A 25,843-nucleotide genomic window follows, 5' to 3' on the forward strand; every position below is an offset into this window, starting at 1 on the left:
GCTGGATGGCTCAGTTGGTTTGAACGTCGTCCTATACACCACGTTGATCATTGACGTTTCTCTTTTCTTTCTTTCTCTCTCTCTCTCTCTCAAAATCAATAAAAGCATATCCTTGGGTGAAGATTAAAAAAAACACTGGTAAGCGCCGGAAAAATTCAAGATGGCATCTGAAACCCCTTCCCACGTAACCTTTGACAAACTTTCCTTCATGCCAGGGATGGAAACCTAACATTAAAATGATACATGCGATGTATGGCTAGGCATGTTCCAAGCATGTTTGGGAACTGTGCATGCACCCTTGGCAATCCCAGAACCCTCCACCCTTCCTTGGGAATCTCTGTCCCTGAGCCTGCCTAACTACTCCCCCTCCCAAACCCTTTAAGACTGTCCTTGGGGAGGGAGGGAATAGAGGTGGAAGAGGGCATAGAGGAGATTAATGGTGATGGTAAAAATAAAAGTAATAAAATAAAATAAAACTTTTCTAACTCTCCAGAATTGGGGAGAAGGGATCTTTTGAGCACAACTCGTCCTTCTCAATTCCTTGGCCAAAGAATAAACTCTCTGATCTACTTTACAGAACAGTTTCATTTTATTGGCGCAAGCAACACTGAGCAGAACCACCATGATCTTGGGTCCCTGACGCACAGGGGTCAGTGACAAAATCATATAATTGGTGCTTTTAATTCAAAATGAGGAAGATAACATCATCCAGGCCAGATTTCTTGTACCCACCTGATGGCACCTTCTCTCCCTGCAGACGAGGGAAGCCCGTGATTATCTTGAGGCTGCTTGGCGAGCAGGGACTGAGCCCAAAAGGACCTACAGTCCCCCTCAATGACTGACATATTTGTGAAGTGTGGTGGAGCTGAGGCTCAGACTCCTTTGGTATTGTGATGACATATTGTGGGTTTGGGAAAAGAACATGGGCCGAGTTCCAGGCCGCTGATCCTCACCACCCCAGCACTTGGAGCTGGTGCACTGTAGAGGACTGGCGGATGGGGATGGGAGAAAGTGGAGTCAAGGACAAGAGGGGCTGCCCTTGGTAGCAGTCTGAATAAGTCATGAGGCACCTCCAGGCACAGAATGTTCTGTGATTCTTCCCCTCTACCTTCTGCCCTGCCCCCTTTTCTGCCAGCTTGTCCCATCCACTTGTCCTGGGTGTGGCAGCACACCAGAGCTGGGAGCAGGCTGGGTAGGAGGTAGATGCCAAGTTTTAACAGGTTGTGTGTCTCAACATCCTTGTCCTTCCTCAATGCCCTCTCGAAAAGTCCCATTCAGTGAGGGGTCAGCGGGGCAAGGCAGTACTGAATTCCTTCTCCAGACTCTGGACAAACTGGTCATTGAGGAAGAGCAGCTGACCATGGGGCAGGAAGCGGGTGAGGATGCCCTCGATTCGGTCAGCCCGCAGCAGGAGATTGGTGCCAGGGGTCAGCAGCCGGAGGTGGTCGAGGAGAAGGCGTGCCAGCAGCCGAAGTGTGTTCTCTGCCAGCAGCAGGTTCTCGTGGGCATCCAGCACCAGGGCGAAGCCTAAGGAGAGCACTCCCAGCCACACCACTGTCCGAGGCTCCCGGAAAGGGTCCCCTGCCGCCAGGCGGAAGGCCCCTCGTGGGGCCTCGTGCAGGGGCATCGGCTCATCTGAGGGCTGGGGCTGCAGGTCCGTGGGAGGCCTGCCGGACGCCTGCTGCTGCAGCCGGCACATGGACTCCACCTGCCTGGGGAGAGTGGGTGGGTCACCGACTTCTGTCATCCTCCTGACCATCCTTGGAGCTGGGAGCTGCCACTATCCCCAGATCTCAGATGTAGAAACGGAGCCCCAAAGGTTCACTCAGGACTCTTGGGACTCTCGTTGCAGGGGATTTGCTCTCTCGGCTCCCCTGCATTCGCCCACATGGTTCACAGCCATGTGGACCCCACCCACAATGGACTAATGGACTGTAACTAGCCTAATGCTGTGCCGGACCCAGCTCCGCCATGGAATGGAAACTCGGGACACTGCCCTTGCTTCTAGCTCTGCTGAATCCCCAGCTGCCCCTCTTCCTGGACTGGATGAAGGGAAATGGGATCTTGGGAATGCAAGGATGTAAATCCACGTAAATGAAAATTACTCATTCTCCTGGGCGAGCCTCAGAAAATTATTTTTGTCAAGAGATCCTAAGGACCCGTCCCCCAGCACCCAGTGCGGAAAGGGATCCCCCACTCCCACCAGGATGGTGGACACCCCACTTCCACCAATAACAGAGCCATACTAGGTTGTGCGGTTACCTGGCCACAGCCAAAATCTGCTCCTTGCGGAGGAGCCTGTCCCTCTCAGCACCGTGTGGTCGTGGGTCATCAGGTGAATTCTCAGCACCGAAGACGCAGGAGTAGAGCACTCGGCAAAGGCCCGAGTCCTCTGCCTGTGGGGCCCTCAAGGTGTGGATGAGGAAAGCGTGGACCATGGCTCCAGGGTGGGTGCTACAGGGAAGCCAAACACCTCAGTGAGATGAGTGTGAAACCCCCGACAGGGGAGGCAACCACAGAAAGGGTCTGGCCTAGCAAGGTCTGGAAGTATGTATGGAGGCTGGTGTGGCTGGTCACTCGTCCTCCTCAGCCACCCAAGACACAGCCCCAGCCTCTGAGTAACAGTCTGGTCAGCACCACCTCTGCCCATAACAGCCTGGTGGTGAAGAAATCTGACAATCTCAAATCCAGTTCTACAAAATAACTGGCCAGGAATCTGCAAAAGTGTCAAAGTCATGAGAGTCCAGGGAAGCTGGAGAGCTGCTCCAGACTGAAACAGACTAAAGAGAAGGCAAAGTATGTTCCTGGATGGGATCCTGAGCCAAGAAAAAGGTAGTTTCAATAAAGGGCATTATTAGGACAACTGGAAGCATTTAAATATAGACTATATATTAGATAATAGTAGTTTTGATCAGTATCTCCTGATTTTGAACACTGGGTAATGTCTTTCTTCTTAGAGAATACACACTTACACTTGGCCGGTATGCCTCAGTGATTGAGCATGGATCAGTGAACCAGGAGGTCATGGTTGGATTCCTGGTTAGGGCACATGTCCAGGGTTGCAGGCCAGATCTCTAGTAGGGGGGTGTGCAGGAGACAGCCAATCAATGATTCTCTCTCATCACTGATGTTTTTAACTCTCCCTTCCTCTCTGAAATCAATAAAAATATGTTAAAAAGGAAAATACACACTGATATACCTCTAAACATAGAGGTAAAGGGGCATCAATCTGTAACTAACTTAATTATCACGGGGGATACAGGAGTTCTTTATTTTTTTAATCCTCACCTGAGGATATTTTTCCATTGCTTTTCAAAAAAAGTGAAAAGGAGGAAGGGAGGGAGAGGGAGAGGGAGGGGAGAGAGATAAAACTTTGATGTGAGAAACATCAAAGGGGGGGGGGGCACAGAACCTGCACCAGGCACGTGCCCTTGGCCTGGAATGGAACCTGCGACCCTCCCATGGGCGGGTCCACACCACAGGGCGCTGAGTCACACCGGCCAGGGCACGGGAGTGCTTTACTTAAAAATTCTTAAAATTTGAGATTATTTCAAAATAAAGACTAAATAATAATGATGATGATCATGGTCATGATGGTGTCTGACTGGCTCAATAGCTAGCCAGGGTTCAAAGGCAGTGGGTACAGATATTTGTAGATAAGTATAAATAGACCATCAATTTATTTATTTTTCTTATTCTTAAGATATGTTTATTATTTATTTGTTTTGTTTTAAGAGAGAGGAAGGGAGAGCGAGAAAAACATCCATGGGCTGCCTCCTGCACGCCCCTAACTGGGGATGGAGCCCACACCCCAGGCATGTGCCCTGACCGGAAACCAACCCGTGACCTCCTGGTTCATGGGTCAAAGCTCAACCACTGAGCAACACTGGCTGGGCAAGATCTTAAATTGGTCGGACAGGAAGAAGGTTCGCGAAGGCGCTCTCAGAACCGGAGCCCGCTGACCTGGTGCTGACCTCCACTGACCTTCTAACCAGAAGAAGAACGCGTCATCAACCCTCGCCACGGCGTTTCTCCCATAGAGAAAAGGTAGCAGCCAAGACCCTTTACGTCACTGCCTCGCGCAACCCTGCAGCACAGTGCATTTTGGGGGTTGTAGTTCCTTGCTCCAGTCGGCCAGGGCTAAGCGGGGGTATCCTCCCGTGAGTAAGCTACCCCTTCAGCCCCCTGCCGCTGTCCTCAAGGCGTCGCACTTACCCTTCTTTCCGCTGCCGCAGTCTTCTAACAGGCTGCTTCGCTGGCGGGGGAGCAATGGCGGCTGCGCGGCCTGTAGGCGCCTGCGCACAAGAGTCGCGGGCGCGGGCGCGTGCACGAGGGTGACGGGCGTAGGGTGCGGCGCTCCCTACGCCAGGCGGGGGCGTTCCAGGCGTTCCCACTTCTGGACATCCGGCGCGGGTGACCTTCCTAATCCCACGTAAGACTCCGAGCTCCGAGCTCCCGGCGTTGCCCACGCCCGTCACTCCTGGACGGGCTATGCAGGGATCGTCCACTGGCTCCGGTGGCCGCGAGGGGGCGCAGCGACCCGTCCTGTGGACCTTGAGGAAGAGGCTGGGTGGCCGAGTCATCGCCAGAGGGCGGGGTTCACACTCCCAGGGTCTCTGCCCGCCCTGGGCTGTGAGGCTGGCGGGACCTGAACGTGGAGCCCGAGTTCTCAAACAGACCAATATGCGTGGGAATCACTGGGACGTCAGATAAAATGCAGATCAGTGGTTGAGCGTGGACCTATGAACCAGGAGGTCATGGTTCGATTCCCGGTTGGGGTGGGATGCACCTGGATCTCCAGTGTGGGGCTTGCAGGAAGCAGCCAGTCAATGAATGATTCTCTTATCATTGATGTTTCTATCTCTCTCCCTCTCCCTTCCTCTCTGAAATCCATAAAAACAAATTTTTAAAAATGCAGATTCCTGCCGAAACCGGTGTGGCTCAGTGGATAGAGCATCGGCCTGCGGACTGAAAGGTCCCAGGTTCGATTCAGGTCAAGGGCATGTACCTTGGTTGCGGCCATATCCCCAGTAGGGGGTGTGCAAGAGGCAGCTGATTGATGTTTCTCTCTCATCGATGTTTCTGACTCTCTATCCCTCTCTCTTCCTCTCTGTAAAAAATCAATAAAATATATAAAAAAATAAAATAAAAATGCAGATTCCTGGAAATTATGACTAGGGGGAAATACGCATATTTGTGCGGTTTAGGGTGTGATTTTGGCTTGTGGTTCCTGCAGTGGGTTAAAACTAGGGTTCCGTTTGGAGTAGAATGATTCAAATTCTGGTCCCAGCTGTGTCACCAGCTGTGTGTCCCTGGCCGGTCAGTCACTTCGTTGGGCCCCAGTGAAGTCCATAGGATTTAGTAGGCTGACCAGTCTCCCTTTCACACTCCCACCTCTAACAAGCTCCCTCCTTGTCATCAAAGGCATAGTGAAGAGGCTTATACCTTAAACTTGAAAGGAACACAACCCAATGCCAGCTTCCAGAGCCCTGCATGGAGTAAAAGCCCCACTGGGGGCTTGGCGGAGAGGTGTTTGGGGCCCCACAAGGTGTCTTGGGTCTCAGTGCCAGCCTAGGGTACTCTTCCCCCACACAAATACACACTCCTTTTCTTTACCTCTTGGCATGTGAACTGCTGGCGCCTCCCCGGTTGTGTCTCAGTGTTCTATTTCTCAAAACCAACACACCCCCCTCACCCCCCACACTGGCTGTTCCCTCAGCCTGGAAGGCTCTTTCCTCTCCTTTTTATCCTTCAACATGTGCTCAGACCAAAACTTAGGGAAGCCTTCCTGTCCAAACAACCCATTAGCCTTCAGGTGTCCCTTTTGCACCCAGGGTCAGCCTATGGTAGTGAAGTCTCTGATGGGGATCCAGCCTGACTATGGCACTCAGCTAGGGCCATGCACAAGGAAGGCCTGGAGCCAACCCAAACACAGTCCTTGACAACTGAAAAAATGAAGGACAGGGCGCCAGGGCCCTCCAAGGGCATGCACCCTGGGCCCTTCTGGCCATAGGCCTGGGCAGGGGCCACTGAAGGGAGTCTGGAGGGGTGAGCAGGGCATGTGGGCATTTTGACCACAAGTACAACACACAAACTTATTTGTGGATGGAGGGGCAGGCCCAGAGGGTGTGGGGCCTCAGCCATAAGGCTGGGGTGATGTTGGCTCCGTTCCTGATCCCAAGTCCCTATCACTCTCCGCCAGGACTCATGTCTGCCAGCTGATTACAGCAGAGAGCTGGCAAAGGGCTCTGGTCACTGGGGGCCGCCTGGCATCTGGAATACAGTATATCGGCCTCTGTCTACTCCTCAGGCAGTGAGTCCAGTCCAAGTCCCAGGCCTCTGGGGGGGCCGGCCTGCGTGAGGTGCATGGAGGAAACCACAGGGAGAAGCTGGACTGAACCCCTATGCTGAAGTCAGTGGGGGACCCAGATGAGGTGGTGTCCAGATAAGTGGGGCAGTCTCAGGTGCCATTCCTGACTTTTTAACCCCTCAGCCAGCTTATGCCCCTGAGATCAAAAGCCATGTGCTCCCTGGCCAGTGTGGCTCAGCTGGTTGGAGTGTCATCCCATACACCAAAAGGTGGCATGTTCGATTCATGGTCAGGGCACATACCCAGGTTGAGAGTTTGATGCCTGGTCAGGGCAAGTGCAGGAGGCAACCAATGGATGTGGCAACGTTTCTCTTTCTCTCTTTCCTCCCCCCTCCTTATATCTCTCCCTCCTCCCTTCCTTTCTCTAAAATCAATTAAAAACAAACCAAAAAAAAAAAAAAAAAAAGCCACAGGGGCATGACTCCTTAAAAAAAAAAAAAAAGCCGCCCAGCTGGTGTGGCTCAGTGATTGAGCATCTACCCATGAACCAAGAGGTGACTGGTTTCATTCCTGATCAGGGTACATGCCTGGGTTGCAGGCTCCATCCCCAGTAGGGGGCGTTTAGGAGGCAGCTGATTGATGATGTTTCTCTCTCATCAATGTTTCTGTCGCTCTATCCCTCCCCCTTCCTCTCTTTAAAAAAATCAATAAAAACATATCTATATATATAAGAGCCTAAGTGACCATTACGACTGAACGACCAGAACCGCCGGTCGGCCAGTCGCTATGATGCACACTGACCACCAGGGGGCAGACGCTCAATGCAGGAGCTGCCCCCTGGTGGTCAGTGTGCTCCCACAGGGGGAGCGCTGCTCAGCCAAAAGCCGGGCTCACGGCTGGCTAGTGCAGCTAGGACAGCGGGAGCCTCTCCCTCCTCCGTGGCCGCACTACTGAGCAGTGGTGGCAGGTGCAGTGGGCTGGGATGAACACGAGTGGCGCAGAGCCAGCTCGGGCTCCTCCCTGGCCGCCTGCTGCTTGGTGCACTGTTACATCCCCCAAGGGGTCCTGGATTGCAAGAGGGTGCAGGCCAGGCTGAGGGACCTCTCCCCTTCCCGTGCATGAATCCGTGCACCGGGCCTCTAGCTTAAAAATAAAAAGCCATGTGCACCCCCTGGCAATGGGCAAGGAGACACCTGATTGCTGGTGTGGCTCTTCTATCAGCCGGGGGCAGAGCAGATGTACAGTCCTTAGTTCCTCCTAGCTTGATGCCTCTGTTGGTGGCCAGAGCTGTTTCATGCCTGGGACACATTAAAAAAACACAAAACAAAAAGAGCCATGTGCTGAGGACCGTGAGGCAGGAAAGAGCCTGGGTCGCTGAGACACACAGAGCCTTCTTGCTAAGTGAGGAACACATACTTCAGTTTCGTTCAACTGCTGTGTGGGGCTTCTGTTATATGAAGCCTATCTCCTTCCCAAGTGAGGCAGCATGTGAAGTGGGCAGGATGAAGCTTGGCACTTAGTAAATCAATAAATTTTGGCAACTTTTTTTTTAAAAAATTGATTTCAGAGAGGAAGGGAGAGGGAGAGAGAGAGAAACATCTATGATGAAAGAATCATTGATCAGCTGCCTCCTGCACGCCCCCTGCTGGGGATTGAGCCCGCAACCCGGTCATGTGCCCTGACAGGGAATTGAACCCAGGAACCTTCAGTCCGTAGGCCTGCACTCTGTCCACTGAGCCAAACTAGCCAGGGCAAATTTTGGCAACTATTAATCCGAAAGCAGAACAGGAAAGCGGAGCTAAAGCAGGTGGGGCCTTCTGGTCTGGTGGCAGTCCAGAGCAGGGGGATGGATAAGCTGAACTTTCCAGTTCTTCGTGGGGTTACAAGACCTCGGAAGAAAAATGGAGCCGTCTGAGTGATGAGGGCAATGTGTGTGCATGTTTATGTGTGTGAGGCTTTTATAGTGATTACCCTAGAGACGGGTGGGGCCAGGCCCACAGTTAATATGCAGAGATGTGGGTTTGTGGGATATGCATAGATGGGTGTGTGTGTGAGAGAGACAGACAGACAAGCGAAGGAAGAAAAGTAAAATTAAATAAAGCACAACAAAAAAAATTAAAGGAGCCTGAAGGAAGCAGACAGATGGCTGGATTTGAGGCCTGTGCCACCTGCCTAAATGTGATGGGGGGGGGCAGGGGGCGAGGGGGCGCGGGCACACCTTCCTGTCATTTTCCCTCCTCTCCCTCTGGCTGTGGGCAGAGGGGACTATCGCCTCACTCCCCAGCCCTGCTCTTCCCAGTGGTTTTCTGAGTTTGGCGGAGTGCCTACAGACCCTCACATTGGCCCCTTCCCCACACCCTGGCCTCCTCTGCTCTCTACCCAGATCTCTACCCAGGCCTGCCCCACAGTGGCCGGCAGCCTGGTGTTTGCCTCTTCTGGTTCCCTTGGTGTCACCACTAGGATGCGCTTGATGACCGTCACTGACTCAATTTGGAAAACAGGTTCTATTCCCCACCTACCCAAGCACAGCAGGGTCCTGCACCACTGGTGGGCAGCCTGGCTTGGGAAGTTCTGCTGCTTCTCCCGGGCATGAGGACCAAGCCCAGGTCCCACTACTTACACATCTCCAGACGCAGGATATCCCTATTGGTTGTTGACAGCTGGAAACCCTTATCAATGATCTTTGTAGACCCCAAGACTTCAGGTCGCCTACTTCTGGACATGTGGAGAGCAATTAGGTGGAATCTGCCAGCCTCAGGCAATGGATTTTTGATTGATTTCCTGTTAAGGCTATTTAGGCATTTCTGGAAGCTAAAAGCAGGAAACTAGGAGAGAGACCGGGCCTGCTTTTTAGAGAATACAGGCTAGCTAAGACTTAGTGGATATGGTTGCCCTAGAATAAAGGGGACCAAAATTGGGCAAGACTTCTCCCTCATTCTCCTCCCACTCCCTGAACCAGCTCAGAGATGACATTCCCCTGTGTGAGCAGCCTCCCATGGGCCACCCCGATGGCTTCTCCTCTGTCACCACCAAAACCCCCATTCACAGCCTCCTGTTACTCAGACTTGTGCAGTAGACTTCCTGCCTTCTACTTACAGTGGCTGGGTTTTTCTCCTGTAACCCATCACCCATGGGCTTTTCCATGTATAGGAAGGTGAGAAAACACGCAGGCTGTCCCCATTTTTAAAATTAAATGTTTTGGGATGCATCCTTTTACCTGTCTGATCCCCACATGCCCTAGTCAGTGGTCGGCAAACTCATTAGTCAACAGAGCCAAATATCAACAGTACAACAATTGAAATTTCTTTTGAGAGACAAATTTTTTAAACTTAAACTTCTTCTAACGCCCCTTCTTCAAAATAGACTCGCCCAGGCCGTGGTATTTTGTGGAAGAGCCACACTCAAGGGGCCAAAGAGCCGCATGTGGCTCATGAGCCACGGTTTGCCGACCACTGCCCTAAGTAATAACAGCTATAGCAGACTCTTATATGGCACTTGCTGTACGAGACCCTGTTCTGAGTGTTTTGCACACACCAACTCATTTGATCTAACCCACAACCCTTTGAAGGAGGGGCTTTATTTTTTTATTTTTTATAAATATATTTTTATTGATTTCAGAGAGGAAGGGAGAGGGAGAGATAGAAACATCAATGATGAGAGAGAATCATTGATTGGCTTCCTCCTGCACGCCCCCTACTGGGGATTGAGCCTACAACCTGGACATGTGCCCTGACCAGGGATCGAACCGTGACCTCTCGGTTCATAGGTTGACACTCAACCACTGAGCCATGCTGGCTGGGCAGGAGGGGTTTTATTACCGCCATTTTACAGATGAGGAAACTGAGGCATAGCAAGATCAAGTAACTTTCACGATGTTACACATGTGCAGAGGCAGGTGTTCATGTCAAAAGAGATTGATTTTAGTCTGCGCCTTCTCCTCCCTTTGGGTTTCCCCTTCTTCCCCTGTTCCCTCAGGGTCACCTCGGAGGCGGGCTTAGCTCCTGCTCCCTGCTCCTGGAGGCCATAAGCTTAGCACTACTTACCCCCTACACCCCAAGCCTGGGAACTTCTTCCTGCCCAGATTGGTGACTTCCTTACCCAGTGCTCCCAGGCCCAACCCAGGAAGCTCCCTCCCAGCCCTCCCCTCCGTGAGCCCCAGCGCCTATGGAAGCAGTCTTGGCTGGGCCCCAGGAGGACTCGTCCAAGTGTGATTGGCCCTTTCAAACGGCCTCGTCTTGCTTCCTGCAGGGCTGAGAGCCAGGAGGCCCCACGAGGTGGCTCAGGCCCAGACACGTGAGGCCCTTTCCCCTCCCGCTGCCCCAGGCATGCTGACTCAGAGCCTGGCAGCTGCCGTGGCCACCCCTCCTAGGGGTGTGCGTGCCGTGTGGGCTGGGTGGGGCAGAGGCAATCCCCGCAGCGATGCCTGACACCCACACACATTCCTGTGGGAGTTGGGTGGGATTGCTTCTTACCTTCTGTCCCGTCACCCACTGTCTTCTTTACACAATAGCCTGTGAATAACTAACTTCACATCATCCAACATTCTCTCAGGCCTGACTCTCATGGCTGCAAAACAGCCACTTCTCCATCATTACTCAACTTCCCTCTCCTGATTGTTTCCAGATCCCACGTGGCCATGGACCTCCTTGTCTAAACACCCTTCCGCACCAACAGTCTATTGCCTCTGGAAAGTACGGTGCCTGTGTGTTCCGCTCCAGGGATAAAGACTTTTTAGAAATCACAAGTTTTCTAGATGGTTGTGAACTGTCAGTGGATGGATACAAGCCAGTGACACACAGCCAATTAACTCCAGAGTCACTGTAGCTTTTTAAAAGACTCTGATGAGAAAAAAAAAAAAAAAAATCAAGGCTAACATTTCGATATAGGAGAGTCAGAAAACAGACTGGGTCTGTGATGCACCAGCCCCGCTTCTGCCATGCCGTGGCTTGTAGAGTCAGCCTTGACAACAGAGCTCTTTGCTGGATGCAACAATTAAATTCTCTGGTTAAGAGAGAGAGATTAAAAGTCATCAGTTTTGATGGGAATGTGAAGCAATAGCACTCTCAGACACTGCAGGTGGGAAATAACCGTGCAGGTGGGTATAGTAACCCTGAAGAACTGTGTGGAAAATACTACAGCTGAACATACACACTATAACCCAGCAATTCCACTCCTGGGTATATTTTCAGTACAATTGCAATAGTCCCAAATAATCCATGGAGGGCAGAAGGAAAATGATCTATATTTCAATTGCAGTGGAGGTTACACAACGGTGTGCATTTGTCAGAACTCATAGAACTGTACACTCAAAAGGGTGAATTTGACTGCATATAAATTATATATCTTTTTAAAATATATTTTATTGATTTTTTTACAGAGAGGAAGGGAAAGGGATAGAGAGTTAGAAACATCAATCAGCTGCCTCCTGCACATCCCCCACTGGGGATGTGCCCCCAACTAAGGTACATGCCCTTGACTGGAATCGAACCTGGGACCCTTTAGTCTACAGGCCGACGCTCCATCCACTGAGCCAAACCGGTTAGGGCTAAATTATATCTTAATTAAAAAAAAATTACTGCCTGGCCGGCATGGCTCAGTGGTTGAACATCAACCTATGTACCAGGAGGCCACAGTTTGATTCCTGGTCAGGGCACATGCCCGGGTTGCAGGCTCGATCCCAGGGGGCATGCAGGAGGCAGCCAATCAATGGTTTTCTCTCATCATTGATGTTTCTATCTCTCCCTCTCTCTTCCTCTCTGAAATCAATAAAATATTTTTTTAAATGTATTGATTGATTTTAGAGAGGGCGAGAAACATTAGTATGTTGTTCCACTTATTTATGCATTCATTGGTTGATTCTTGTATGTGCCCTGACCAGGGATTAAACCCACAACCTTGAAATATTGGGATGCCACTCTTACCAACTGAGCTACCCGGCTTAGTGCTATATCTTAATTTTTTAATTTAAAAGTCATAAAAGAAAAGTAGAATGAATTCAATTTAGGAGTATCCTATATAATAAAAGGCTAATATGCAAATTGACCCAACGGCAGAATGACCGGTCACTATGATGCGCACTGACCACCAGGGGGCATACGCTTAACACAGGAGCTTCCCCCTGGTGGTCAGTGTGCTCCCACAGGGGGAGCGCTGCTCAGCCAGAAGCCAGGCTCACGGCTGGCGAGCGCAGTGGTGATGGCAGGAGCCTCTCCCGCCTCTGGTGCAGGCGGGCGGTAAGGAGCGAGAGGTTCCGGACTGTGAGAACCCTGGACTGTGAAAGGGATGTCTGACTGCTGGCTTAGGCCTGATCCCTGGGATCGGGGCTAAGCCAGCAGGTGGACATCCCCTGAGGGGTCCTGGACTGCAAGAGGGTGCAAGCCGGGCTGAGGGACCTGCCACCCAGTGCACGAATCTCGTGCACCGGGCCTCTAGTATTCATATAATGGAATACTACACAGTGATGAATAAAGTACTGCTAAAGGAAACATGGATGGGTCTCAAAATTATTATGCTGAGTGAAAAAGAGTAAGACACAAAAGAGTAAGAACTCTATGATTTCACATATATGAACAGGTGAAACTTAGTGAACTCTATGATTTCACAGCTCTAGAACAGGTGAAACTAACCTGTCATAGCAGTCAGAATAGTGGTGACCTCAGAATTCAGGTAACTGGGAGGGACCATGAAGAAACCTGGGATTGGAGACACTCCTGTACCTTGAGCTGTGTGGTGGTTCTTCAGGTCTCTGCTCTATGCTTAACATGTGTGCCCTTGAGGAAATGTTGACTATTCAACTTACACGCGCACGCGCGCGTGCACACACACACACACACACACGAGAAAAAAACATTATTTTGTCCTGGCCAGTGTGGGTGTGGCTAAGTTTGTTGTGTGTCGTCCCATGCATCAGAAGGTGGTGGGTTCTATTGCTGGGCAGGGCAAATGCCTGGCTTCCTGTCTGGATCCCGAGTAAAGGATGTGCAGGAAGCAGCTGATGGATGTTTCTCTCTCACATTGATGTTCCTATCTCTCTCTCCCGCTCCCTTCCCTTCTCTCTAAAATCAATAAAAAAACCAACACAACATTATTTTAATTTTATTATTTTTTTAGTATGAGTGTATGTGTATTAAAGCTGGGGCAGTGAAACAAGGAAGGGCTTAGCATAGAAGAAGCAACAGGAGAGCCGAGGCTGGGCTGCTTTAGCTCACTGGGAAGTCAGAGAAAAGGGAGTCCTGGAGACAGGTTCAGGGGGTTAGCCCAGGTCAAGCTGCCGCTGCCCACGGCTCCCCTGTGTCCCTTAGAGTTTAGGAGATGCATGCCTGGGGGGAGAGGAGAGAAGGAAGGGAATGGCACAGGCACGTTCCCCAGAGGGAGAGCACGCTGAAAACCTTATTTTTTAAAATTGCCATTGCAAGTTACCTGGAGAGCAATTCAGATGATGCCCAGACCCTGGGCCTGCCCACTGACTTGGCTAGGCCTGGCACAGGCCAGATTCCCACTTGCGCCCAACTGCATGCAGCTCTTTAACCACGTGAGCCGGCCACACATGGTTCCTTGCAGACTAGAATTCCTGCCCCACCCTGGCCCAAGCAAAACAACCTTTAAAATTGGCCAGCAGCCCAGGATTTAAACCACTTCCTTGTCTGATCCTCTTCCCTTTATGAGCGTCCGGGAAGAAAGTTAAAGCTTCTCTTGCTGGAGGGTTGGGGGACTGGGCACCTCTGCTTCATCCCTTGAACTTCCCAGAGTCAGAAGGGACCCTGGCCTGATTTGGAAAGGTGAACCCCGCCCCCAGGCTCAGGCCTGCACAGTCCTCAGGGTAGATGCCAGCACCAGGGCCTTCTCTTGTGGAAGTTTTGTCTCCTGGCTTGCCCCAACCCCCTCCCCGCCCTCCTCGTCTGTTTCCCCTGGAAAATGAACTGAAAACTGACCTGGTGAGCTTGAGATAATATATAAGAGTGTCTGGAGCAGACTAAATGCCCCGTGACTGCAGTTATGACTCCGATGGTGGATTATGAGGGCAGACATGGCTGTGCATGTCAGCACCTGGCACACAGCCTGGGCTTTGTTAGACACTCAGTGCCCGTGCTCCCTCCTCCCCATGTGGTCTGATCCAGACTGATGGAGTGGGAAGAGTACACTCAGAGCAGAAGCCAGGCAGCCCTGCCCCACCCCCTTGACTGCTCTGGGACCAAGGCAGGAAGTGAGGAGGGAGACGGTCCTGGATTGCTGGAACACCTACTTTGCTTATATCTGCTGTGTGACCTGGGGCAAGTGAGTGCCTTCTCTGGGCAACGTTGCCTTCCTCTTCTGTAAAACCAGATAGGGGGAGTCAGGAGACCATCTGAGCACTTAGGGTGGGGCAGACAATTCTCAGCAGGATAATGCTCAGGGCTCACTCTTTTTCTCAGGGGCCTGCATAGCTGTTTCTCCGTTTCTGGGGCAAGCCCCCTCACCCCGATAAATGTTGGCCTTTGTGTCAGCTGCCTGCTTGGTGGATAGGGGGGCATTCTGGAGTCTTCATGGCCCCACACTCCCTGAGCAGAGGCCCAGTCTCCAGGTACCTACACACACACCTGTTGTGTCCTTGCAGGGGGATCCGGAGCAGGAGTAAAAACCAATCCTTTAGGTATAACAAACTTGGAGGTCAAGCCGAAGACAGGGCAAGTGTCCTTGAGACTCAGCCTTGGAACCTGGAGTCCCTTCTAATTGCTAGAAATAGCCTCCATTTACCCATCTGCAAAACAGAGTGAATAATCATCCCACCACCTACTTCAGAAGGTAGATGAACTTCCACAGAAAGTGGTAATGACTCCTGCCCTGTGTGTACTCTGTATCAGACAGCATCTTATGTGTACATTTGCAAAGGAATCCCTGCAATCACCAACAGTGGTGGTGGTGGTGCGGGGGGGGTGGTTCGGGGGAGGAGGGGGAGTTAACAGAGCAGTGGTATTCCCAGAGGATTTCCTGAGGCACCAGGTTTGGGCCTGGGACCAATTCTCCCAGATTGCAGTTTCCCATTTGCTGATCTTGAACTTAACATCTCCTGGGTGGTGGAAGCTCTGTTGGGCACTGGGGATACTGAGGAAATCCATTTCCCTGACAGGGCAATGGATTGGTAAGTTGGTAGGCTTCTGAGTGTGACAATTGAAATTGAGTCTTACAAGAGGAATAACAGATAAGGGTGGTGCAACAGAACCAAAGGCAAGGAACTGTGAAGTGCAAGGTATGGAGCATTTGTCAGAGGGGAGCAATGAGGCTGGTGAGTAATGAGTTCTAGGCTGGTGAGTGATGGGTTTACTCTTACCTTCTTGGTTCAAAGTTTAGGAAGGCTGCTTGAGTAGCCAGATGAGGGGAAAAGTCTCAGCAAGACTTGGGAAGACAGCATGAGGCAGCCTCCCCAGTAGTCTTCCAGCCCCAATCTGCCCATCTGCCTCTGCCCTATCCCACCATCAGCACCTGCCATGACCTTGTCAAGGGCTCCACAGAACACAAAGCTGGTTGCTCAACTTGTTCAGCGCTTTATTGAAACAAGGCCCTAACAGATGACTCATCAGGGCCTTCAAGCACAGCCCTTCCCACATCCTGAGATTAAAAAGTCAGAGGTGGTTCTGTCCTTGGTTTAGCTGCTACCTCGACATTTCCTCTTGAATATTTTCCAACCTTAAAATGTAAAGATTTTGTCCAGAAAGACACGTACATAGTCCTGCCGAAGGCTGTCAGGCTCACTGAAATGCTTCCACCCAGTGGTTTATGTGCAAGCCATCGTGCATCTACAGCTCTCCATCCATTTGTCCATCCATCTGTTCATTCATGACAAGACAGCAGCAAGTTCTCACAAGTCAGGCCCCAGGGTTCACAGCAGTGGGGGCTGGGCTTCCAGTGAGGTTAAGGTCGCAGGCCTTAGCCCTCACCCAGGGGTCCCCGCGTATAACATCCCTTTCCGAGGCAACAGAAGACAGGCCAAGTGGGTAATTAAGGTTTGAGTCTATAACCTCAACTGGACCGGGAGAGCCTAATGGGTAACTTCGCGTGGGTCAGCCCTCCCTTCAGGTGACCGCTTGACTGCCTGTGGACGTCCTGAGATGGGCAAAGAAATCAGACAGACAAATCAAGCATGCAGGTAACACTGAAACAGGAAGAGGAAGAGCTTATGTCTGTGCTGGAGGTGCACGTAAGGAGGGACAGGAAAGAGGGAACACGCAGACACACGTAGGAGTGCTACTGGGGGCCAGGGCACAGTGCTACTCCCAGGGCGGGGAGGAGTGCGGCTCTGGCCCACCTTGGGGCTGTGGTTTCCCTCAGCCTCAAACATACAAAGCCCCGAGGGGAAAGGGGACTTTTCTGGACACAGGAAGACAAAGTGTTAACCCAAACAAGGAAGAAAAACACGCAAAAAGGTTCCTGTTGGACACAAAATACTTCCTTCGAGCTGGACAGAACCCAATTTCACTGTCAACGGGCTGGGGTTCTTCTAGGGGCTGGGGTGTTGGTAGAGGGGTGGCACCAGGATATGGAGTATGGTTGGAGTGAGACAAGGGGATCAGGACTGGGGCGGATGGACAGGACACCCTCACTGTCCTGGGGCCTCCAGCAGATCCTCAGTATTACAGGCCTCTGGGTAGCTGATGCCCAGGCCACTCGGGGCCACGAAGGGAGGTGAGTCCGTGGCTGGCCTCTCACTGGTCCTGCAGGCGGCTGCAGAGCTCCCTCCGGCTCCGCTCCCCGGCCCAGCTGCGCGTCTTGAGGCGGAAGGTCCTCAGCTTGTCCCTGAAGGCCTCGTGGTTCATGGGCCGATAGTCCTGGGGTTCACAGAAGGTCTAGGGCAGGATGGGAGAGGTCAATCAATATGGGGGAATGGGCCATGGGGGGGGCAGCCCTCCCTTCTTCTCTTAGGGTGTTGCCTGGCCAAGCCCTTTCCTTGTAGTCCCACCCTCCCCCAGAGACTGTGGCCACCCCTGCCTGCGGTACCGGGTGCTGTGGGAAGAACTCCTTGTAGCCGCCTTTGAGGATGTACATCTCAGGATAGTAGAGGCTGGGGTAGTCATTGATGGTTCGATCTCGCTCCCTGATGAAACGGCACCTGGGACCAATGGGAGTCAGAGCTGGGCATGCGGTAGGGTGGACCTCAGGGAACCTGTTCCCTGCCCACTCCTTTGAGCGCCGTGGAGAACCACAAAAGGCACTTTTGGGTCAGTCTGGCTACTGGGCCCTGAAGAGGCTGCGAGATGGAAGGGAGAAGGAACGCCAAGGCAGCCGCTCTGTTTCCAGAAGGCAGCTGCAGAAGCGCCGTCCGTGTTATCGGGCCTGGACTGGGAAGGGGAAGCAGAACGAAGAGAAGCTGCCAACATTCAAGAGATACGTTCAGGAGGCCTGGACAACACTCGGTGAGGGCGAGAGGCGGGGAAAGGAAAGGACATCTGAACACCAGAAGGGTCAATGTCATTGAGGACTGGGACAGGGTCCTTGGATTTTAAGGACACTGCTGAAGGCTTGGAATCAGATTTGGGGGCGGGGGGGGGGGGCGGTTGACAATGGATAGAGGGTGAGGCTTGATGGGAAGGACTGTAAGAGGGAGACAGGGGGAGGGTGCCATGCACAAGGAAGCAGGGATGAGGTCTGCGTCAGGCAGTCAGATGAGACGAGAGGCCCAAGCCAAGGAGCGGCTGGGCTCAGGCTCTTGGCCATAGGACGGCTCCAGCACCCACAAGCGTGGGTGGAGCTGGGACTCACATGCGGGGCCCACGTTCAGAGGAGAATTCACAGTGGAAAATGAGGATGATTCTCTTGTCCAGGCCACAGGGTGTGATGGGGCTCTGCAGCAGGAACGTCTCGGCGTCCTGTTCCAGGGGCAGGTTCACAGCAGTCTGCAGAGTAGCTGGAGGTCAGGCCACTGCCCTGGGCCTGGCTGGCAGACCCCGCCCCTATGCAGCTCCCATCTTTCAAGAGGGTGACCCCACCTCTTGCTGGGCAGGACCCTTCCCCACAAGAGGGCGCCCCCACGGATGAAGGACAGAACTGGTGGGTCTTCAGCACCTCTCCTGTCACCCTGCCTCACCTTGATGTGCCCGCCTTCATACTCGTAGGGGTATCTGCAGTCCACAATCACAAACCTCTCCACGATGTTGCTGAACTTGCCCATCAGCAGGGCCACCATCTGTAGGAGGCCACGGAGGTGGGTTCCAGCAGGTCAGCGGCTGGCTCCTCACCCTACCCTGCCCAGCGCTTGCAGCCTGATCTCAGCAAAGGTTCACAGGCGAACAGCTCATCTGCACATACCGTTTCTGGTGAGATGTACTTGAGGTCTTGGTGCTTCCCATCCACAGTCTGTAGGAGGAAGGCCTGCAGTGAAGCGGGGGGAGAGAGAGCGTGAGAAGGAGAAGAGGAAGAAGGTGAAATGGGGAAGATGAGGAGCACGGAAAGGATGGAGTTTCGTTCCCAAGCCCAGAGGCCACACCTGATTTGACCTTCAAATTCAGCTCTGATTCCCATAGCAACTGAGAGGAGCCTTTTGGGTCTGATGCCCCAGGAACAACCTTCCAAGGGGAAATGAAGGGGAGCAGAAGCAATGGACTCCTGCCTCTACCTCCAGTTCTGCCAAGCCCGGGAATGAGGCCCGAGGAGGGTCAAGCTAGACATCCGTTTGAAAGTGTTTTCCAAGGTGGAGACACCACTGATGTGTGGACACAAGTGAGATAGAGTCAGGAGAGTAGAGTCCGGGTGAGAGTAAAGGACGATAGTATGCAAAGGACAGAGCAAAGGGGCCTCTGGGGAGAGAGGATGGCACTGAGGCTGCTGGGCTCGGGGGCTCCAGTCGGCAAGGGGTGGAGCCTGAGGGTCTTGCCAGCTGGTACCTTCGAGTAATCCCCAATCAGCTCACGGTGGTCACTATCCAGGATGTTCTCAATCTCGTCGTGACACAAGGACTTGGAGCGAAGGACACGGGCTTTCTGTGAGATAGATGGCAGCCAAGATCAGGGGGGAAGCTGCCCCTCCAGGCCCAGTCTGGCTGGTACCCCCCTGGCCTGCACCCTGGCTGAGAAGGGCTTGCAGGGTAGACGGGAAAGGTGGCAGCTCCGCCCCAGGAGGAGGGCTCTCACAGGTTCCTCGGCCTCCTGCTGCTCCTCCAGAGGGGTCACACTCCTCCTCCGCTTGCTCTGTATGGGCAGGTCCCTGTCCTGGGGTCGCTCGAGTCTCTTGAGGATGGGCCGGATCACACCACAGGGCATGGACGGAGAGCGGAAGAGCCGCTGGCACTTGCTGTACATGATGAAGTCCTGGCAAGGGCAGTAGGTCGGGGGTCAGAGTGCTCAGCTCCTGCTTCCCCCCAATCCCACCTGGAAGGTAGGGGGCCACCCCAGAAACTCACCTGCTCCTCCTCCTTTTCCAAAGTCTTGACCAGTGGGGCACTAATGAGGCTCTCCATGCCTGGAGGAACTAAATCATCGTCCTGAAGCCAAATCAACAAGGATATGGGTCACACCCACAGGCACAGGCCAAATCCCTCAGGCCCCAGTCCTCCAGCGCAGCCTTCTCTGGCCCTGCCAGCACCTCCACACAGGGCAGCCCCCCAGAACCAGGAGAGGGCAGGGCCCCTTCACTGCTGGGGCTTGCACAGAACCATGAGAAGCCGAGCAGGGGCGCATTCCCTCCGCCCTGCCCATCCTCCCCTCCGTGCAGCACCAGCCACCTGCTCTTCTCTGATTGGCCAGAGGTCAGGCTGTGACTCAGTTACCTCAGATCTTCTGACATTGGGATGGAGCTCAGAGCTCTCCTCTTTGGGACATCCCAGGGAGGGAGATGTAGGGGGGCCTGATGGAGCAAGACTGCTTACCTTTAAGTCATTCTCCAGGATGTCCACAAACCCGTCATCTTCGTCGGGAACCCCCTTGGTGGGGGTCAGGGGGAAGCGCTGGGCCAGGGGACTCAGCTCCTCAACTTCCATCTTCCGCTCAGGGGTGAGACACTTGTATGGGTGACGAACAGATGCAGGCTCCTCAGTGGTGGGGACCCAAGGCAGTCCCCACCCCTATCCTTCTGATAAAAGGTTCCCCTGCCTCAGGCTCAGAATCACCCTCCCATCACCAGGCTGCCTTCGGGGGCACCTGCCCTGTGTGCATGCCTGCCCTGCAAGGGTCAGCTCTCCCGTACCATCAAGTCGGGGGCCGAGCTTGGCCTCTGGGCAAAGGCTTCTCTGCGGTTGGCCCACTCAGCCAGAGCATGGGCGTGGTTAGGATGGGTGGGCTTCCATGGCATCTTGAAGACAAATCCATCCTGTGGGCGGGGGGCGGTGGCATCATCAAATGCCAGAGAACCACCCCAGCATGCCCCTTTCTCTCCCGGGAGAGTTCCCATCCTGGCCTGCGGGAAGCGCACATTCTCCTTATCCTCCTCAGAGCTGTGGGCAGTTTGGTCAGGAGCCTCGCTCTTCTTCCAGCTGCCGGGCGCTTGGGCATTGGTGATGTTCCGTAGCACAGGGCTGTGGCCCAGAAGCCTCACCTGGGGAGCCAGAGGGGGCAGCAGGTACTGAAGGTTACATTTTTCTGGCACCAGCCCAGGCCCTACCTTCTCCCATCCCTCCCCTGAATCCCCCTGCTCACCCATTCACCTCCCAAACCCCACCTCCCATAGCCAGACCAGGAGTCGGGCCTTAGAACCCTCCTGCCCTTCCTCAGAGGGCACCCACCGGCAAGGACTGGAAGCGTCGGATGGTGAACTGCTTGCTGCAGAAGGAAACAGGGACACGTCAGGGCTGGAGAGTCTGGGACTGTCATGGCGAGCATGCAGGATGCCCCTCCACCAGAGCCCTGAGCACCCTGCCCATGCCAATGGGGGCAGAGGTAGCCTATGGTGGGTAGACCACCGGAGCCTGTAAGGGGAAGCCCAAGCGCTTACCTTCGAACGAACCGGCTAGCTGCCTGGATGGCCTGTTCAAACCTAGGAGAGAGAAGGGTCCCATGCAGCCCACCTCCCACTACAGCCCAACACCCACCGCCAGCATCAGGTCCCCCGTCCACAAGACCTAAGGACCAGGGCTAAGGACAGTGGAGAGGGGAAGTAGGAAGAATGTCAACTATCTGGGGACCCAGATGTTGAGGAGGGGGAAGATGAGAGTCAGCCTGGGATTTTAAAGGCTCCCTGAATGGAAGAGGGCCCAGAGAATGGCAGCAATGGAGACAGCTGGGGTAGGTCAAAAGGTGGCTGAGCGTTACCCAGACAACGGTCATGCCAGCCTGCCCACAGGCCTTCCACCTGTATGCAAATCACCTCAGCGGGGCCATATGCCGCCAGGAAAGGCATTCATCCATCCCATGATGACAGGCTTTGGCTCACACTGTGGTGTCTCCAGGGCCTGGATGCCAGGAAGGCTGGGCTTCCCTCCCCTTGTGTGGGGCTCTCTGGGCTCCCCCCAGGATAGTGGCCTGGTTTAGTGTGCCCTTGGATCAGCCAGCTTGCCATGCCAGACCCCCTAGTGACAAATGTGTAGGGTTACACCCTCTTCTCCCTCCTATGGAATTTTTCAAGACCCAGCCTCTGTCACACCCCCTCCTTCTGCCCGAGGAGAGGCCAGCAGGCAAGGAATTCCAACAGATGTTCCTTTTGAGGCAGGAGCACAAGCTTGTGTAGATAGTCCCCCTCCCCCAGCTGTGTTACCAGAGACCACCTGCCATGCAGGGCTTTGTGCATCTATGCGTACACTCTCTCTCTCTCTCTCATACACACACTCACACGCTTCTTTCTGAGAAACTGTGTAACCGTCAAAGCAGGTGCTGGGGGGGGGGGGGCACTGAGGACTAAAATGTCAGGGGGTTGGGCCCCAAGGTGTGGGCAGGTGTCTGTGCCCAGACAACCTGACATCAGGGATGACCAATTTCATAGGCTCGGTCTCCAATCTGCACCTGAGCCTTGGGGTAAAGCAGGGACAGCCCGTTGCCACCAAAACCTAACTTGCAGGCCCTCCACCCAATTCTCTTCTCGTTTCCTGTTTGTGAACAAACCCTGTAGCCCAGCCTAGTCTGATCAAAGGCAGTGGGAGGAAAAACAGCCACTGCCCTAAACTCAAAGCCATAGTCCCCCAGCCCAGGCTGGGGATGCCCAGCTGTTCTCACTAATGCCTGGCAGCTGCTCTCCCTCCTGAGGCTTGAACAGCTGGATAGGACAGCTGTGCTCTAGAAAGTACTACTCCTGCCCCACAACCAAGGGGGTGGGATCTAGCCCACCAGCTCCCTCTCCAGGCCACCTCTCAAAGAGCCTGGTCCAGGGGTGGACAAGAGGGCCAAGTGTCACTGAAGCCAGAGGTTGCTGATAGGATGGCTGAGGGCCAAACCAGCCTGTAGCAACGATTTTGTTTGGCCTAGAGTGATAAAAGTTTTGAATTAGTTGGACCATATTTAAAAATTGTGATATTTCGCCGAAACCGGTTTGGCTCAGTGGATAGAGCATCGGCCTGCGGACTCAAGGGTCCCAGGTTCGATTCCGGTCAAGGGCATGTACCTTGGTTGCGGGCACATCCCCAGTGGGGGGTGTGCAAGAGACAGCTGATCGATGTTTCTCTCTCATCAATGTTTCTAACTCTCTATCCCTCTCTCTTCCTCTCTGTAAAAAATCAATAAAATATATTAAAAAATAAAATAAAATAAAAATTGTGATATTTCACACACATACACACACACATATGTACAGGCAGAAAGGAAAACAGGACACATATCAACCTATCTACCCTAATAAAAGAGAAATATGCAAATTGAGCATGCCTCTGCTACAACCACCAGCCAATCAGGAGCAAGTATGCAAATTAATCAAACAAATATGGCGGCTTAATGTGCATACACAGGCGTGGAGTGGCCGGGCAGGGCGGGATGCCGGCAGTTAGGGGGTGGGGGGGGGGGGCGGAGGGAGCTACAGGATCGGAGACTTGCGGGCTCCCAGGAGGTGGCCGGGAGCGAAGACTTGCAAAGGCTCCTGGATGGCCAGGAGTGAAGCCAGGGGAAGGAAGGCCTATTCTTGCACGAATCTTCGTGCAACGGGCCTCTAGTATTCCCATAAGGGCTGACTGGCATCAAGTATCTGCTGCTCCCAGTGGCCGCTGTCCCCACCACCCTGGCCCTGAGCCTTCTCTCAGATGCTCCTGTGAGAACAGACCCTTCTCCGAGACAGGGAACAAGATCCCAGAACTTAGGAAAGTCAATTAGTCCCCCCATATGGGGATCCAGAGGGGTCTGTCCACTCTCCCAGGCTCCCCCAGTGAGTTTACGCTACACCCGGGATTCCCAAAGGCAGGTGCCAAATCCTGTAGTGGGGATCCCTCTTCTTTACTCACGTCTGCTCCGCCATCTGGGGGTCCATGGGGCTGGGAGAATCCATGCAGAGCCCTGAGGGGACAAGAGTGCTTTGGTTTGAAAGTAGTGCCATTTTCTGTATACCTTCCCCCACCATGTCCCAACCCTATTCAGAGAAGGAAAAAACTGTTTCTATTTTAAATCTTGACACATTACAAAATGAAGCAAAACCCACCCATGGACCCCAACAGCTGAGCCTCCCCTCAAATGTCCAGGGCTCCACTCCCTATTTACTATGAAAACACTTCTACATGGTTTGTAAATCAAAACTTTGTTAAGCATTTTTCTTGAACTGGTTTAAGATCATTTGTTCTGGGAGAGATAACAGCCTTTTAAAAGGAAAATATTATAGCTGGGGGCAAGTGGGTGTTATAAAAGAACCAGCTTTCCGTTCTAAGGCCTCCCAGGTGGGGCTGTGGTTCAGGGCCTTTGGTTTTAAATCGGTGAGATCTCATCTCCTGCAGAGGGCCCCGCCCAACCACCGTGCTGCCTGGATGTGGTGAGCCCGGCCAGAGGAGGGCAGGGGAGGCTTCTCAGGCCCCCGGGTTGTTGGAAGGACCTTAGTCTGATTGGCAGGGAAATGAGGAGGCTCAGGCAGCCCCGCAAAGTCCCCTGGCACCCCTGGGCCTCACCTGCATCCGAAGATTCAGAGGACTCAGACGACAGGGAGGATGCAGACGCTCGCCGCGGGGACAGGGATAGGCATGTGAGCAGGCTGCCTACCTGACTCTTTGGGGCCTCTCTGGGAAGGGAGCAGGGACCCAGGGAAGTAGAAAGGTAAATGTGGGGTTCAAGGGCTGGCTGGCCCATGTTCCCACCAGCCACCCACTTCTGAAGGGCCCATCCAGCCTCTGTGCTGCCCCAGGGTAGGTGATGGCATGGAAAAGCTGCCCTCTTCTCTGCAGGCAGGCTCCCAGAGGCCCTCAGTGTCTTCCCTTGCTTAGTTGGTTTAAGAAAGATCCTCCGGGGTACAGGGGGAGGTGAACCCAAGACCAGAGGAAGGAGCTGGGCTGGGGATCATCCTGGGGGTGGGGCAGGAGAGCAGCCTGGAGAGCCTTTGAGCTCCTACCCATCCACAAGCCTTCCTAAGGGGACAGCCAAGACTTGGGTTTCTGTTGCTGGGAGGACAACCCAGCCCGGACCCTGCAGGTAACTCAGGGAGCAGGACCAGCGTTTAACCCTTTAACCCCCAGGAAAGAACCAGGGGTAGAGGGAGCAGGGGTAGAGGGTCCTAGGAGAACTGGATTGCTCTGCCACCTAATTCCCCCTCCAGGCTCACGATCCCCTGCCTGGGGCAAAATGGTGGAGATACGGGCAATAGGGAGGCAGCATGATGGAGGCACACTGAGGGAGGAGGAGGAGGAGGAGGGGAAAAGGAGGATCTTCGGAGTCTTGTGCCGAACAAGAACAGGTCACCTAGAGAGTGTAAGCAGCACAGTTCTGGCCTCGCCGCCCCTGTCCCGGGTCCCCAAAGCAGGCTCTACCTGGGATGCCTCCTTACTCGCCTCTCGGATTCGGATCCCATGCGGGGTTCCCCAGGAGGCCCGGGACCAACACCCCAGTGCCGACCTCTCACCCCACACCCGGCCTCCTCGGGACGCCCTACCTGCCGAGCCCAGCGAGGTCGTGCATGGTCTGGGTGAGGGTGGCGACCGGCGAGAAGGTGGCCGCGCGCTCCGGGGACCCCAAGAGGCCCTGAGCTCCCAGCCGGAGGCCCGGGAGGTGGCTCGGACGCTCGGCGCCCCCGCGCACGCCGGCGGGACTGAGAGCGGGGCTCGGTGAGGCGGGGTCCGGCTGCAGCAGCTCCATCGCGCTGGGGCCCGCGGAGGCTGGCCGGGGGGCCGGGACACCCCCAAACGCCGGGCACAGCTGGTCCGGACCCGGTGGGGAGCGGGCCTGGGGTGGAGGCGGGGGGGGAGGGAGGAAAACGGGGCCGGAGCGAGGGAGGCGAGGGAGGAGAGGGAAGCGGGGAGGCGGGGAGGGTGGAGGGCGCGGGGACCAGCCTCCCGTGCGGGGAGCCTCTAGCCGCAGCTGCCACCTCTGCTCCTTATATATTCGAAAAATAACAGCGGCCGCGCCGCCGGACGCCACCAATCCGGGCGCGGGTTAGAGGAGGGCGGGCCCGAGGGCGGGACCCGCGGGGGGAAGGCGCGGAGGCCGGACCAGCCCGGCCCGCTCAGTTTCGGGCTGCGGT

The 25,843-nt window shown here is 54.0% G+C and overlaps 2 protein-coding genes across 7 annotated transcripts; both read right to left on the reverse strand.

Annotated features, from left to right (window-relative positions):
* Positions 1–573: 573 nt before the first annotated feature.
* AP5S1 (adaptor related protein complex 5 subunit sigma 1) lies at positions 574–10,969 on the reverse strand. Of its 5 annotated transcripts, none has more exons than XM_079783333.1 (4): positions 10,783–10,969; positions 4,216–4,697; positions 2,263–2,454; positions 574–1,712 (listed from the first exon to the last, which is right to left on the reverse strand). In XM_079783333.1, exons 2-4 carry the CDS (start codon positions 4,581–4,583, stop codon positions 1,286–1,288), a joined length of 987 nt encoding a protein of 328 aa, XP_079639459.1. In that variant the 5' UTR covers positions 4,584–4,697; positions 10,783–10,969; the 3' UTR covers positions 574–1,285. The 5 variants fall into 5 exon arrangements, with proteins under 5 accessions (XP_079639459.1, XP_079639458.1, XP_079639457.1 ...); XM_079783332.1 differs by having other exon boundaries at positions 4,216–4,740; XM_079783331.1 differs by lacking the exon at positions 10,783–10,969 and having other exon boundaries at positions 4,216–5,018.
* Positions 10,970–15,811: 4,842 nt separating this feature from the next.
* CDC25B (cell division cycle 25B) lies at positions 15,812–25,635 on the reverse strand. Of its 2 annotated transcripts, XM_079784411.1 has the most exons (16): positions 25,256–25,635; positions 24,282–24,391; positions 23,631–23,682; positions 21,206–21,247; positions 20,997–21,033; positions 20,687–20,809; positions 20,462–20,584; positions 20,145–20,276; positions 19,680–19,760; positions 19,411–19,587; positions 19,165–19,260; positions 18,590–18,652; positions 18,369–18,467; positions 18,044–18,177; positions 17,282–17,393; positions 15,812–17,130 (listed from the first exon to the last, which is right to left on the reverse strand). In XM_079784411.1, exons 1-16 carry the CDS (start codon positions 25,456–25,458, stop codon positions 16,990–16,992), a joined length of 1,725 nt encoding a protein of 574 aa, XP_079640537.1. In that variant the 5' UTR covers positions 25,459–25,635; the 3' UTR covers positions 15,812–16,989. The 2 variants fall into 2 exon arrangements, with proteins under 2 accessions (XP_079640537.1, XP_079640538.1); XM_079784412.1 differs by lacking the exon at positions 24,282–24,391 and having other exon boundaries at positions 25,256–25,384.
* Between the last annotated feature and the right edge of the window lie 208 nt (positions 25,636–25,843).

The sequence above is a fragment of the Cnephaeus nilssonii genome, assembly GCF_951640355.1.
Source record: "Cnephaeus nilssonii genome assembly, chromosome: 11".
Lineage (NCBI taxonomy): Eukaryota > Metazoa > Chordata > Mammalia > Chiroptera > Vespertilionidae > Cnephaeus > Cnephaeus nilssonii.

What these genes read in the sequence shown, in the direction of transcription:
- CDC25B (XM_079784411.1), bottom strand. Translation starts at nt 25,458, where the DNA reads ATGGAGCTGCTGCAGCCGGACCCCGCCTCACCGAGCCCCGCTCTCAGT. An exon ending in GACCTCGCTGGGCTCGGCAG is followed by an intron (nt 24,392 to 25,255) that starts GTAGGGCGTCCC and finishes CTCCCTTCCCAG; the next exon opens with AGAGGCCCCAAAGAGTCAGG. An exon ending in AGTACATCTCACCAGAAACG is followed by an intron (nt 18,468 to 18,589) that starts GTATGTGCAGAT and finishes GGCCTCCTACAG; the next exon opens with ATGGTGGCCCTGCTGATGGG.
- AP5S1 (XM_079783333.1), bottom strand. Translation starts at nt 4,583, where the DNA reads ATGACTCGGCCACCCAGCCTCTTCCTCAAGGTCCACAGGACGGGTCGC. An exon ending in CTGCGGCAGCGGAAAGAAGG is followed by an intron (nt 2,455 to 4,215) that starts GTAAGTGCGACG and finishes GCTTCCCTGTAG; the next exon opens with CACCCACCCTGGAGCCATGG. An exon ending in CAGATTTTGGCTGTGGCCAG is followed by an intron (nt 1,713 to 2,262) that starts GTAACCGCACAA and finishes CACTCTCCCCAG; the next exon opens with GCAGGTGGAGTCCATGTGCC.